We start from the raw sequence: 14,161 nt of genomic DNA on the forward strand, positions 1-14,161 counted from the left end.
ATGCCTCCTCCCGCGGGGCGATCAAGTTCTTCGCCGTAAATAGATTGCCGAAGTGGCACCTACAGACTAAACCATTGTAACTTTCCTGACCCTTATGCATGGATCAGCCGAATTGAGATGTGCCTCAGCGCGCAGTTCGTGCATGTGTCTGTAGGAGAGGCGCAAGCTTGAAGTTGGAGCTGGAGAAATCCGGCAACGCAAATGGTGAGGGCTTGGTGACCTTCGGTCAGCCAAGTCCCCTCTCATGTTTGGAGATTGCGAATCGACTTGGTACATGTAGAGAAGCGCTCGAACCCTGTCAGAGCAGTAGTACGATGTATGATTCAGCGCCACACAGATCGAGCTTAGACCAATTGTGTCTGTCCACAGCGGGCTGATTTTACACAAGCTTTGCAGTCGAGCTGACTGGTTAATCTGGAATGACAGCTACAAGACGAGAGGGGAGGGCGCGAGGCTGCCGAGGACTTGTGGATCGAAGCCCAAGGGAAGTTGGACGAACAAATGGTTGAACGGCATGAAGTACAGTACATGTAAAGACAAGGTGGCCGAGGCTGAGAACAAGCTCATGGAGGTCAAGAAAAAGGTCATGGAAATGGAGCGCAAGTACGCTGACTTGGAGAACAAGGACGGGCAATGGGAGAACGAGAGAGCAGGGTCCAAAACCAGCGAGGCGCTTGTTGTGGATACATAGTATTTACCGATAGTCGGTTTGCTCGGGACGGAAGGAGGTGGATGCAGGTCCAATGTAGCCGTATTGACTTGGGGACAAGGTGATACATACCTAACACTCGATCTCCCACTCGAGGGGCTCGGTTTCCTTCCGGATGTTTGAAACCTCTCGCGCGATGCCCACTGGAGGGAACGCAACCCCTGTGTACTTGAGCCAGACAGACGGCAAAGGCCGGGCCTCGGACACCTGCTCGCTTTCGTTGCCGCTAATCTGGTGGTTGTCGTTGTCGCCATCCGAACTGCACAAGTCCCAGTCGAGGTCGAAGGGAAGAATTTGGTCGTCGGGAAGAAGGGGTGGGTGGACCATCGTCGCACCACAGCAGGAGCAGGGTTTGATGAGAGCGATCTTGCCGAAGGCCAGCTCATGCCGCCTTGTGAGGAAGTTGCCCATGTCGAGTGTGGAGACGGGTCGAGTGTTGAGAGGTGTGTTGAGACGCAACGCTGAAGTCGTCGAGAGTGGTAGTGGAGTCAAGTGGTGAGGAGTTGTTGGACACAAGTTCTGCATGTACTTATACTGAGAGAGGCTCAGTGTGCTCATATGGGCAGCATTTTCGACTCGACAGCTCGACAGCTCGACAGGTGGCGTATACTAAAAATGTATGTTTGAGGCGCAATTCAATTTCCGCACATCGCGATCAATTGGGCGTGGCGGAATGTGAGAGACCCATCCGGCTAATGGATGTATGAATGACTATTGACGTTCACAGTTGTCTGACTAGCTGTCTATTGACATCCTCCCTAATTTTAAGCAAACGTGCCAAAGCCAAACTTCCAAGCGCCGATGAGAACCGCTATAATAATAATGAGGAGAACTGTAGTGGCGTACCAGATACCACCGTACATCTTAACTACTCGTTGGCGCTAGGGTCACCGACCATTGTTCGTGACTAACGACCATCGTTAGTGAGTAACGACTATTCGTTCGTCGGTGACGAGTACTCGTCACAGTCCCATGATATATAGTACATTATCCTTCCAAAGCTTCTCGTATCCATTTTGCCGCCAAGGCTGTTCAAAGATACAAGGAGAAAATTAGCGCTCGATACGCGGAGTAAACTCAGATGGCGAGGTGATACCGTCAGCACGCCGTTGAGATGGAGGGGGAGATGGAGATGGAGATGGTGGTTGCTTTTGCTATCGACATCGGATTTGGTCGGGTCGGCGGAGGTGCTATCCTCCTTGTGGTTGGAGTGTACGCAGTAGAATGCTTGAAGCGGTCGTATTGGAAGTATGAGGAGGCGTGATCCCAAGCAGTGATACGACCTCGGGAACCGCCACACGCCACCTCAGCGCTCGCCACCTCCACCCTCAATTACCCAACTCGCTGGCAATCATCGATTCCGGGTCTCTACCATTCGCCACTACCAACCACCCAGTACATGCACGCAAATTCCGACAACCGCATCCAAGCGACTACGACGCGCCAAGTTTCATTGAATACATGTGGCCAGGCGGTGCTATGTAGAGACCGTCTCTAGACTGCTGGCCGGCCAGGCTAGTTGGCCATCGATGGACCAGGCGCGTCACGACCACCACCCACGTAACCAATCTCCTCTCACCTTATTGGATGCATTGAATATTCAAGAAAACAACATTCAGGTGTATTGATCTACTCATCGCACTGTCAACACTCGACAATGGACCTCTGTACAGCAGGCGAGGACTTGAATTTGCCTCATCACGGGAATGCCCCAGTTAAACTGACGAAACACCTCCTCACGGTAAGAATTCGGATGATGCGGAAGGGGTTCCAAGGTGAGCGTATACCGAGAACAGACATTTAGCCGCTGGATGTCCCATGTACTGTACGAATCAGCAACGTCGTGATTGGTGTGCGCGTGATTTGTAGTAGATGTTGGTACAGCGTACATCCTCGGTAGGGTGTATCTAGATCCAATTACCCGCCACGATTCATGTAATCCAGGCACTCTGGCAGCCCTATGCATTGAATCATCTTGTGTCGACGTGCCAATGTCTTGACACCGTCTCGAAGATGTCTCCCGTAGAGGAAGTTTTGTTGAATACCAACAAACGGCATAAAGCCTGGGATCAGCACTGTCAGTTTGTTCTACCTTCCAACATGGGCTGCGAGAGATGGGCCTCGAGCCCGACTATACGACTGTTTAGATATACGTGGCCGCCGATATTGGCCCTTATAACAAGGTGGCAGAGTCACCACTGAGCACATTACGAAGCGTGCAAGCTCGCCGCCGGGCTGCACACCATCTTCAGTCGAGCCGCGTACCGCCGACTCCAACGCCTTGACCATTGCGTCGGCTCTCCGCCCGGCGTTCCAAAACGGTAATTCCCGGTCTGCTGCGTGAGAAGGTGGAAAACAGTAAGTGAAAACAGTAAGACACTCGCACTGAATGTGCTCTGTATTGAATCAACAATTCGGTGGAATGCTGTGTATCAATCTCTCGCAAAGAACAGTCAGTGGCTTGCCGGGTGAATTCGCGGCGACTCAGTTCAGCATTTAACGCTGCAATTGCACCCACTCTCTTCTTCTCATTACACTTCTCACCTCTCACCTCTCATCCCCACATCCTCTCTACACCATATACCATGGAGTACCACCTTCTCAACACCATTTTTGCACCCCCTACCATGGGCTACAACATGGACTACAACGTGGACTACAACCTCACCGACAGCGAGAGCACGTTCACTTTCGTCTCGGTAAGCTTTTTGACGAGATGGACTGACACAAGATCGACGACTCGTTCGACCACTACGAGTGGAGCGAGTTCACCGAGGATACCATGGTTAACGAGGAAGCAGCCCAGGACTACGCTCCCATAGCCCAGGACTACGCTCCCATCCTGTTAACCTCCGCCCTTGATGCTGCCGCCGGCGCGCTTCCCACGCTCGCCCGCAACCTCCGCTTTGCTGCCGACCGCCTGCGCACTTTTGACCAGGAGAGCGCTCTTACCTCGCCCCACGACGCTCTTCGGGCCAGTTGTGAGAAGCTGCTCGCGCGGTGCCACCGTTTCGGCCTCGCGGGTGCGGCCCTCACCCTCATGTGGGTGGTCGGCTGGATCGTTTTTGCCGCTTCGGCCCCAAACCTTGACGGAGGAGACGTGGTGCTCATTCTGGGCATTACGGGTGGCGCGATGATCATGGGCTTCATGATGCTGCTCATCCTTCTGCTTGTCATGCTCGTCATGCTCCTGGTTGCGGTGTTACTGTCTACGGTGGCTGCTGTGCTCGTTCTTTGTTCTGAGCGCCTCCAGAACGAATGGTGAGCCTTGCCACCCGGGGGCCGGGGTGAGCCACAGCGCGTGGCCGCGTCGCTGGCGCTCAACATCGTGCCACTCACCTGGCCCTCAATACTTCGTAGTCACGTGACCAAAGAACACAGGCTTCCCGTTCCGTAGATATACCCCGTAAACCGTAGCCCTGCTACGGGACGTATGAATCGCTCCGTTACTCTCGACGACCTCTTTCGCTACTTTTCAAGCCCTCAATATCATCTTCTCTCGGCCTCGAGCCTCCCGGCGTCGGTGACGGCTCCCTCTACGGCAACATCGTGCTGCGGTATTAGGGGGGTGGGTGGGTGTAGGTCAACATTGCAGATTACAGGGGAGGCAACTTGGTTTCAACTTGGGCCACATGGAGCATTTTCCTCGAGAAGTGCTCACCTGGTCTGCCCCCGACGCGAATGGGCAGGTACTACTCATTCAGTGCTTTGCCCGTGGTACGGGGTGGGAACACATTCGGTGTGAGAGTTCCGCTCCTGCGCTCCCGGGGCGCGCGCACACTGACTAGCTTTGACCATTGTCCGTTTCGATGCTAAATTTGACTGTTTCCTCTTGGAAGAACCGTGTCATTGTGTCACAGCGCTGTTCAGATTTGATGCAAGGCCGTTCGCCGTCATAAGGTTGCAGAGGCGCGTAGAGGGAGAGCCTGCGCGGCTACCCCAGACAAACGTCCGCGACAGGTACCTACGCTGTCGACGTTGTCAGCTCAGCGAGCTGCCGAGGCGAGATTGCCGGGACCGCAGGAGGGGAAAGCAGTCGGCAACCAGGGCCGATTCATGCTGTTGAAGTGAAGGAGCTAGTTATACCTCCGTAACGAGATCAGGAATCTCACGGAAACCACCCTCAATGACACGCCTCGTCAAAAATCTATATCGCTATTCGTCGTTCATGTCGGATAACCTCGAAGGCTCGTGCATACTCAGTGTAGATAGTAAAATTAAATATATGCTTTGCTCGTACATGTAACTACTGTATTATGCATTCTCTTCGTACCTCATTCCAACAGCACAACATTCGCAGGTGTGGTAGGCTACAGCGTATATGTAGCAGTCAAGAAAGGAAGCCCCTCGCTTGCTGAAGCCATAGAGAATGCGGCCCTGGCGCTTGAGAGCGTACACGAAGGCAAGGCTGGGGGCCGTCTTGCGCTTGGCGTGCTCGGCCTAGGTGACCGCGTAACGGATGACGACCTAAGCTGGTGTGAGTGGACCGGGGGCATGACCAGACGAGAATCATGGGCCGAGGTGATAACAGCCGAGGAAGCGCCAAATCAGGTGCAAGCCGAGAAAGGCCGGGTTGACTCCACCGCGGGGAAGGTGGATGGCATCAACGCAGAAACTCACGAAAACTCTGGAGTACCCCAACAGTCTCCTCGTAAACGAGTCAAGAGAATCACCACTCGGGCACGGCGGGCGAGACTGCGCATTGCCGGCTTGGTGATACCCCTCGTGTCAGTTAGCCTACGGTTAGTCTCACTGGCTGTTGTCATGCAAGATCATAGGGTGGGGTTGCGACCTCCCATGCCAAGGCCTTTGGCGCCGTGGTCAGCGATTCAACTAGTGGAATGTAGCCGCGGATTCCGGGGTTTACATGGAGGTCTGGTATCTAGCTGTGATTTACAGCAGGGTAAGGGCCTAGGGCCAATAACAAAGGCATGATGACCAAGCTGCAAACTGCACGTCACGTCTTCTTCAGTTTCAGTCTAGTCCCAAAGCCACGAGATGAATCGTAGGGGCCGTGGTGACTGCTTAACCTTCTCCTCCGGGAGCGCCTCAATGGCCGACAGGATCTCCTCGAGCGGTATGTCGGCGAGATGGACCCAGCGCGTCTTCTTGATGAGCTTCCAGCCTAAGAAGACAACTGCGACTAGACCAATATCCCTGTTGTCAACCCTGCAGTTCAGAGGTACTCACAGGTAGGCAGTGATGAAGCCGGATACCGACCAGTTGCCCTTTGTGAACACGGCAAAGCCGTTAGTCAGGAGGATGACGATGCAGAAAAACAGGGCGACAGCAGACGAGTAGGCTAATGTTAGCGTGTACTAGTATATTGACAGCTCACGGGTCCACGAGTTGTGCCATGGAAGCCGGTGAGGATCGATCCCCTGTACACGGAAAGCCATGCGTAGGCGAATATGGTTGACGAGCACGCACGACCAGGATATGAGGACGCCGCAGCCGACAAGCGAGACGAACCAATAGAACACTGTGATAGCGCTAGAACTAAGTGCCATGAATGCGAGGAACGAACTCAGGACGTAAGTTGTCACTGCTGCCCAAGGGGTGCCCCATCGGGTCGTGCGGAGGAAGAGGCGAGGCGCTTGCCCCTTCAGTGCAAGGGAGTAGAGAACGCGCGAACCGGACAGGAGAGCCTGGTTACCGCTACTCCATGCGCTGGTGATCACAACAGCGTTGACAATGTGCGGGATCGCCTTGACCCCTGCCGCTGCCGTGGCGAGAACAAATGGCGAGGTCGCCGCTGTTCCTGAGTCTTCGGCAAGCCGGGGGTCGTTGGAGGGCACGATCATGCCGACGACAAGGACCGCGAGGACGTAGAAGAGGGCGACCCTGGCGAAAACCCTCTTGCAGGCTTTCGGTATGACTGCACGTGGGTGCTTCATTTCGGCCGCCGCCATAGCTATACTCTCGATCCCCGAGAAGGAGAAGACGGCGTTAATCAGCACGCTCCAGAAACCGAGGAATCGGCCCCAACTCCCCTCCGCGATGTACGGCACGAACGGCCCCGGATCGCGCCAGTATCGGAATCCTACGCGCTCTACGCCTCTCACGCCGCCCAGAGCAGTGATGAGACCGAGGAAGATAATGCCCACGATAAGCAGGATCTTGAGGATGGCCAAGACGAATTCGATCTCTCCGAAATAGCGGATCTTGCTGTACGCAACGAGGGCAGTTAGGACAATGAAAGTCATGATCCAGGCTGAGGGGTTTACGTCCGTCCAGTATCCGAAGAGGACGCAGATGGCGGATATCTCCGAGGGGATCTGTTTTAGTAGAGGAGAGAGGGTGATTCACCGATAGCCAGGTGCCGTAGACGATGGTCCAGCCAAGCGCAAAGCCCAGGGCTGGGTCTGTAATAGCCTCGGCGTGTTGCACGAACGAGCCAGTGACGGGAAGGAGGGTTGACACTTCGCCGAGAGCGAACTGTACGGCGCATACGATGAGACCAATGAACAGATAGCCCAGTAGTGAGCCGCGGGGACCACCGGTCGAGATACTACCTCCCAAAGAGAGGAAGAGACCGGTCCCGATCGCGCCTGGCGTCAGGCTCAGTCAGAGGGGTCTACGCACCGGCAAGTGCGATCATGGAGACATGGCGCTGGGAGAGACCACGCTTGAGGTCGCGCTCCTCGTGCACCGTAAGCACGTCGCCAGATGCCTGCAGATGCTCCGGCGCCACCACTTTGTCATTGCTCTCGACGTGGGTGAGCTTCTCCATGGTGGGCTGGAGCTGTGAGTGGGTGCTGTGGTGGTAGAAAGTGGAACGGGCACATTGCTGGGCAGCGGCCAATGTAGGTACTGTAACCACAGTGCTGATGAGAATGTGTGTCAGACATTAAGTTTATGAGCATCCACGTGCTGGCTTGGAACTCGGCAGCTGGACGAAACATGTCGCAATCTGGGACTCGGGTGCCGTCATTTCTATCATACACCAGCCGCGGCTGAGGCTAATCACGATTCAGTTCAGCGAACTAGCTGTTATAAGCCCTGTTTAGCCTTGCTTTCTGTGACGCCCTGAAACTCGAATGACATTCACGTCAGCCCGTCCACACATCAGCAGCAACCCCGTCATCATGGTGACTGTTTCGTGCGCGAAGATTGTAGCCGTTGCATACATATAATCTTATCTCAACCGAAACAACGTTTGTGAACTAGTACGTCCTACACCAATTTCCCACGGAAAAACTATAATTAATGAGTATGTACAACTAAGCCAAGTCGCGAGCATACTTGGTGCCGACCAGAGAGGCAGCCGGACCAGCGCTGAGATCAATCTCGTCGATTGGGATCCAGCGGTCGCGGCGGTAGATCTGCCAGCCACCCCAGCAGACAATGACGAAGGGGATGGAAATGTAGGCGGCGAGGAACTCCTCGTAGTCAAACTTGGGAATGAACGCCTTGAGGCCGTTGAAGATGATGACGAGCAGGAAGCCGACGATACAGAACCAAGCCATGTACGGCTGTGCCCAGGAGCGGAGAGTGAACTGGTGGCGGTCGACACCCTGGCGGTCGCACGCCTTCTTGAACCGAACAAAGCAGAAGCAGATCGACGCCCAGCACACGAGCTTGAGCAGCGCGGTGAGGTTCGAGAGCCAGTCGAACGCCTTGCTGGCGCCGTCCGAGAGCGAGAGATAAGCGAGGGGGCCGAACGCCGCACCTAGGCAAACGCCAACCCATGGGACACCAGACTTGGTGGTCCAGAGGAAGCACTTGAAACCGCAACCGTTGCGCGTCATGCCCATGAGCGTGCGAGCGAACGCGTACAGGCTCTCGTTTCCCGCCGACCACGCCGACGTGATAACAACAGCGTTGATTACGTGGGCAAGCGCGTCCACACCGTTGCGCTTCGCGACCAAAACGAACGGCGAGCGGTTCGCAGTGCTGCTGTTCTTGTTCGCCGCGATCAGCTCTGGGTCGTCGTAGCGGATATTGAGGCTCAGGATGAGGATCGAGATGACATATAGGCCGCCGATACGGTAGAAAACCTACGAGGTGGTCAGCCTTGGCCACAAACGCGAAAAAAAAATGTCCAACTCACAGTGCGGACGCATGTCCTGAGGGTCTTGCGCGGGTTCTTGGCCTCTCCGGCTACCATGGCGATTGCCTCAATACCGGCAAACGAGAAGGCAGCGCGGGTAAGGACACTCCAGAAGCCCACAAAGCTGGCAAGGTTCTTGTTCCCGATGCCGAGGTAGGACGGGTTGAAGGGAGCCTCGCGCCAGTACCTGCCGCCAACGAAGACTTTGTGTCCCGGGATGCCGCCGAGGTTGGCGATAAGGCCGAAGATGATCAGAACGAGGAGCATGGTAATCTTGATCACACCCTGAATGTCAGCCGCGGTAGAATGGCAGATAAGGCCTCACCATGACAAACTCGACCTCGCCCCACCAGCGAACGCCGAACATGTTGGCGGCCAAGGTGACGAAGAGGAAGACGGTGATGTAGATTGCAGCGTGCTTAGCATTATCGTCCCAGTACCCGATGAGGACGGCGATGGCTGACAGCTCGGACGGGACGGAAAGGCCGACAGTGAAGCAATAAGTCATGCCGAGCATGAACCCAAAGCTCTCGTTGACTACTGGTTAGCTCACGACACCGACACACACTCACCGTAACGCGCTCCGAGCTCGGAGAAGCCACCGATGGTGGGGTTGAAGCAGATGAGCTCGCCCTGACGTCAGCACGGTGCACAGACAATCCCTTTCGGCAGGTCAACTCACCAAGCAGTACATCATGCAACCGATGATGATACCCATGACCAGGTAGCCGAGGAAGCATCCAACGGCACCTCCCTGTGCGATGGCAGCTCCTGAGGAGAGGAACAAACCGGTGCCAATCGTACCAGCGATAGCAATCATCGAACAGACGCGCGTGGACAGGGCACGTTTGGTGCCGTGGTCGCCCTCGCCTGTCGTGGCGAGTTCCTGGTCGCGGAACTCCCAGTGGGCGCCCTTGTCACGGTCGTGGTTATTGTAAGCATCCTGCACATTTGTCGTGACGTCCTCCTTAGAAAGAACGGGTTGGTCGTAGTAGATGCCTGCCTTCTCTTGATGGTGTTGCTGCATGATGGGAGATGGGGGAGACGCTGAACCTCGGGCGCTTGAGCTTGTTTATGGGTGGGCCAGTGCTGCCCATATGGATATGGGCCTATGATGCACATCGGTCCTTGCAGGGAGCAATCGTTTAACTGAGGCACCAAATCGGCACCGTACCAGAGCTCGACAAGGATCACAGGACCTGACAAGCAAAGTATGGGTGCCTTGGCTTGCGTAAATTGTTCGGCCTAACTGCAGAGCGCGGCGTACTCAAGAGGATGAACGGGTTGGCAATAACCTCAGAAACGTGTGGGGGGAGCTGTTGTCAGCCACCACATGATCATCACATGCTTGGTTGGAGCGACAGATTGGCCGGGGACATTATTTCCCGTCCCTGACTGATGACCAGGATTATCCCCTGTTGGCTTGGGAGCTTGCGCGCTGAACCGCGTGAATGCCCACCGCCGAAGGCCGATCAGAGTCGACGCTGCAGTGGGCTCGTAGGGAGGATATCTTCGGCGTCTTCCTGCCCACTGTGGAGATCAACTTTCAGGTCACAAGACAAGACTGGGGTATGTTGAGCGCCCTCTCGTTACGAGGGTATCTTCCTCACTCGCCTGGGGTTGCCCTGCCTATACGGCCGTGCGGGCCGGGCCACGGGGTGGCGGCCCGCGGGCGGAACGTCCGCGGTATGTGGGATTAGGGGGTTTATCGATACCCCGATACGTTGGTTTCATGGGACCCTAGAGAGCCCCGGTCACGTCGGGCCACTTCGCATTTTGGCGGTGACAGCCGCAGGTCAGAGATATACGACTCTATACGACGCGCATCAGCTGGATCTTGCGGTTCATGCCGCCCAGAGATTACACAATTTCCCACGTCGCCCTTCATACACAATCTCCCACCTCTCCGAATCATGGCCACACCCTTCCACCGTGTGAACGGAGCGTTGTTTGTCGAGGGCGTGTCGGCGACAGCGCTCGCCGGGGCATATGGGACGCCGCTGTACGTGTACTCGCGCGCGGCACTCGAGGCTGCATACCACGCATACGTTGGCGGCGGGCCCATCAAGGTGCACGTCGCAGTCAAGGCGAACAGCAACATTGGCGTGCTGGGTCTCTTTGCAAAGCTCGGCGCGGGCTTCGATATCGTGTCGGGCGGCGAGCTCCAGCGCGTGCTGGCAGCAGGCGGGCGAGCGCGGGATGTCGTCTTCAGCGGCGTCGGCAAGAGCGTGGCCGAAATGCGCATGGGGATCGATGTAGGGGTGAAGTGCTTCAACGTGGAGAGCATTCCTGAGCTGGAACGTCTTAACGAAATAGCCGGCCAGATGGGGGCAGTTGCGCCCATCTCCCTCCGCGTCAACCCCGATGTCGACCCCAAGACGCACCCGTACATCTCGACAGGTCTTAAGGACAACAAGTTCGGCGTCGCATTCGAGGACGCGTTGCCGACGTACCGTGCGGCCGCAGGGATGAAGAATCTGCGCGTCATGGGCATTGACTGTCATATTGGCAGCCAAATCACGAGCGTGGAACCATACCTCGACGCGCTGGACAAGGTGCTGGACCTGGTTGATGAGGTCGAGGGTGCCGGGATCGAGATCCACCACCTCGATGTTGGTGGCGGTCTCGGCATCGACTACGGGAATGGCGATGTGCCTCCCGACAGGACCGAGTTCGTACGCGCCATCCTTGCGCACATTGAGAAGAGGAAAGCGCCCCGCAAGCGCGAGGTGTGGTTTGAACCAGGCCGCTCCCTCCTCGGCGATGCGGGCATCATGCTTACGACCGTCGAATTTCTCAAGCCTGGTGCTGCCAAGAACTTCTGCATCATCGACGCGGGAATGAACGACCTCGCTCGGCCGTCCATGTACCAGGCGTATCATGCCGTCGAGACGGTCGAGCAGCCCCAAGGGAAGAGCAGGACATGGGACGTCGTGGGGCCCGTGTGCGAGAGCGGTTGCTGGATTGGACGGGACCGCGAGCTTTTGCTACGCCAAGGAGACGTCTTGGCTGTGCGTTCGGCAGGAGCTTATGGTTTCACCATGGCTTCAAATTACAACACTCGAGCACGGCCTGCCGAGCTTGTAGTGGATGGGGCCAAGGTCCATGTAGTGCGGGAGCGTGAAACAATCGAGTCATTATACGCTGGTGAACATCTCGTCGAATAGACTGTAGAACCGTGTTCTGTAGAGGTTAGCACGGACAACATAGATTGGCGCATGCATTGAGACGGTTGGGATGTAAAGACAGAATGGGTATGGTGGTTCAGCTGCAACAACCCAGGTCGGCCCATGTGGAGGTACCAGGACAATTTGATTCCGCGGTGGAGGCTGAACGCTTGACGTATTGCAGAGAACAATGAACAATGAGATACCATCTCACCTCTCCTCTCCCTCAACCCTGCTCCTCCATCGCAGCTTCAATGGCAACACAGTATCCTTCAATCCAGTCGCTTCATCGCGCCCCCTACCCCGGCGACGGCGTCTACACCAAGACTCTTGATGACCAGCGAGACACTGAGGACGCCATCGTGGACGTCGTGGATCGCCAGTCACCTGCCGACGTTCCCCGCGCCGGGCTCCAGGACGCGACGACCATCCTTCGGTCGCCTGAGCATGTCAGGTTCCTCGGAAGCACTCTTTTCTCCCTACCCGCTGCTTATGTCGCGCTAGACGCCAGCAAGCCGTGGCTTATCTTCTGGACTGTCCACAGCTATGACGTGCTTGGCGTGCTCCTTCCTCAGGAGATCAAGAACCGGTGGGTGCCGCCCCAGATCGGCTGACAGCAGTGCGACCAACACTCTTCTCCACTTCCTTCACCCTTCGGGAGGCTTCTCTGGCGGCGCTGCCAACTCTCACATCCCCCACCTCTTACCTACCTACGCGGCTGTCATCTCTCTCGCTATTGTCGGCCGCTCGGGCCCAGGCGGCGGATGGGAGCGCCTCGTTAGCAGCCGCCAGAGCATCTACGACTTCTTCATGCGCTGCAAGCGCCCTGACGGGAGCTTCGTGGTCTGCCAAGGGGGCGAGGTGGACGTTCGGTGAGTCGCCTCCTTCCGAGCCGACTGACAATAGAGGAACATACTGCTTACTTGTGGTGGCAACGTTGCTCGACATCATTACGCCCGAGTTGCTTCATAACGTGGACAAGGTTATTGCCGCCGGTCAGACCTACGAGGGCGGCTTTGCGTGTAGTTCCTTCTCTTTCCAGGACGACCAACGAGTCGCCATGGCTGAGGCGCACGGCGGGTACACGTCGTGCTCAATCTTCTCCCACTTCCTCCTGGCTTCTGTACAGCCGCCCAAGCGCCTCGAGTCACTGCCTGAGTCATTCCCGGTGCCGATCGACGTCGACTCGGCGCTTCGGTGGAGCGCCCTGATGCAGGGCGAGGCAATTGAGGCCGGCGGGTTCCGCGGGCGCACAAACAAGTTAGTTGACGGGTGCTACTCGTGGTGGGTTGGTGGTACCTTCCCCATCCTAGAGGAGCTGCACCGCCGTGAGGCCGAGGTGAAGGGGGCCGCGAACGGCTCAACCAGCGGCAAAATTGTTCCAGTCGACGACGACGACAAGGACGAGTGGACTGATGAGCCATCCATACATGCGCTCTTCAACCGAGGTATGTGGTTCGGGAGATATTGCTAAAACGTCAGTCGCGCTCCAGGAGTATGTCCTCCTCGCAGCTCAGAGACCTGAACTCGGAGGCCTACGGGACAAGCCGGGCAAGAGACCCGACCTTTACCACACGTGTAACAATCTCTCGGGGTTGTCAATCGCGCAGCACCGTCTGACTCACACTCCCGAAGAGGTGCAGAAGCAGCGCGACGCCTTCAAGTCTGACAAGGGCCTTCCCCCCATCAAGCCTACCACACCCGGTGGCGGCTGGAAGAGCGAGGACGAGCGCCAGGCCATGCGGCGCGAGGTGTGGGCCAATGTCCGCGCGTGGGTCGAGGACGAGAGTGCGAGCCTCACTGTTGGCGGCCAGCAAAGCTGCGTTGTGAGTTTCCAGAGAAGCACCGCTGACCCAGAACACGACCATCCCCCCCTTCAACATGCTCGACATCCGCCTCCAGGCGTTCATCGACCACTTCTACGGCCAGTAAACGAGACCACCCCCCCACTTTGAGACAACCCCTGCATCACCGCCCGCGCTTACAATACGCATGTGTATAATCCCTGTAAATGCAGTATATTTAGTGTACGAGCAAAGCCCCCGATGACAACGAGGATACAACAGTGTCGTCAGCCATAAGCACCAGTTGTCACCTGTGGAGAATCTCGTCTGTCATCGATGTTGGACCTCACCGCACGGAACTAGGCTGATGCTGATGGGTGATGCATATCTACTATCGGAGTGCTAGAGCGCCCGTATGGGTATGGAATGTCTGCGCGCGGAGGCTGGT

The 14,161-nt window shown here is 56.5% G+C and overlaps 6 protein-coding genes across 6 annotated transcripts; 3 read left to right on the forward strand and 3 right to left on the reverse strand.

The window, feature by feature from the left end:
• Nucleotides 1-781: 781 nt before the first annotated feature.
• Nucleotides 782-1,120, reverse strand: CcaverHIS019_0211330 (uncharacterized protein; the record flags this gene model as incomplete). Its single annotated transcript, XM_060598221.1, has 1 exon — nucleotides 782-1,120. One exon carries the CDS (start codon nucleotides 1,118-1,120, stop codon nucleotides 782-784), a length of 339 nt encoding a protein of 112 aa, XP_060455037.1.
• Nucleotides 1,121-3,294: 2,174 nt separating this feature from the next.
• Nucleotides 3,295-3,974, forward strand: CcaverHIS019_0211340 (uncharacterized protein; the record flags this gene model as incomplete). The annotated part of the gene is made up of 2 exons (XM_060598223.1): nucleotides 3,295-3,408; nucleotides 3,441-3,974. 2 exons carry the CDS (start codon nucleotides 3,295-3,297, stop codon nucleotides 3,972-3,974), a joined length of 648 nt encoding a protein of 215 aa, XP_060455038.1.
• Nucleotides 3,975-5,688: 1,714 nt separating this feature from the next.
• On the reverse strand, nucleotides 5,689-7,442 carry CcaverHIS019_0211350 (uncharacterized protein; the record flags this gene model as incomplete). Its single annotated transcript, XM_060598224.1, has 5 exons — nucleotides 5,689-5,866; nucleotides 5,900-6,011; nucleotides 6,048-6,987; nucleotides 7,019-7,260; nucleotides 7,295-7,442. The coding sequence occupies 5 exons, from the start codon at nucleotides 7,440-7,442 to the stop codon at nucleotides 5,689-5,691; spliced, it is 1,620 nt and encodes a 539-aa protein (XP_060455039.1).
• Nucleotides 7,443-7,932: 490 nt separating this feature from the next.
• On the reverse strand, nucleotides 7,933-9,789 carry CcaverHIS019_0211360 (uncharacterized protein; the record flags this gene model as incomplete). Its single annotated transcript, XM_060598225.1, has 5 exons — nucleotides 7,933-8,709; nucleotides 8,763-9,047; nucleotides 9,088-9,299; nucleotides 9,335-9,395; nucleotides 9,445-9,789. The coding sequence occupies 5 exons, from the start codon at nucleotides 9,787-9,789 to the stop codon at nucleotides 7,933-7,935; spliced, it is 1,680 nt and encodes a 559-aa protein (XP_060455040.1).
• Nucleotides 9,790-10,675: 886 nt separating this feature from the next.
• Nucleotides 10,676-11,929, forward strand: CcaverHIS019_0211370 (uncharacterized protein; the record flags this gene model as incomplete). Its single annotated transcript, XM_060598226.1, has 1 exon — nucleotides 10,676-11,929. One exon carries the CDS (start codon nucleotides 10,676-10,678, stop codon nucleotides 11,927-11,929), a length of 1,254 nt encoding a protein of 417 aa, XP_060455041.1.
• Nucleotides 11,930-12,183: 254 nt separating this feature from the next.
• Nucleotides 12,184-13,861, forward strand: RAM1 (uncharacterized protein; the record flags this gene model as incomplete). Its single annotated transcript, XM_060598227.1, has 5 exons — nucleotides 12,184-12,518; nucleotides 12,550-12,801; nucleotides 12,836-13,377; nucleotides 13,412-13,755; nucleotides 13,787-13,861. The coding sequence occupies 5 exons, from the start codon at nucleotides 12,184-12,186 to the stop codon at nucleotides 13,859-13,861; spliced, it is 1,548 nt and encodes a 515-aa protein (XP_060455042.1).
• Nucleotides 13,862-14,161: the final 300 nt, after the last annotated feature.

Source organism: Cutaneotrichosporon cavernicola (assembly GCF_030864355.1).
Source record: "Cutaneotrichosporon cavernicola HIS019 DNA, chromosome: 2".
Classification (NCBI taxonomy): domain Eukaryota; kingdom Fungi; phylum Basidiomycota; class Tremellomycetes; order Trichosporonales; family Trichosporonaceae; genus Cutaneotrichosporon; species Cutaneotrichosporon cavernicola.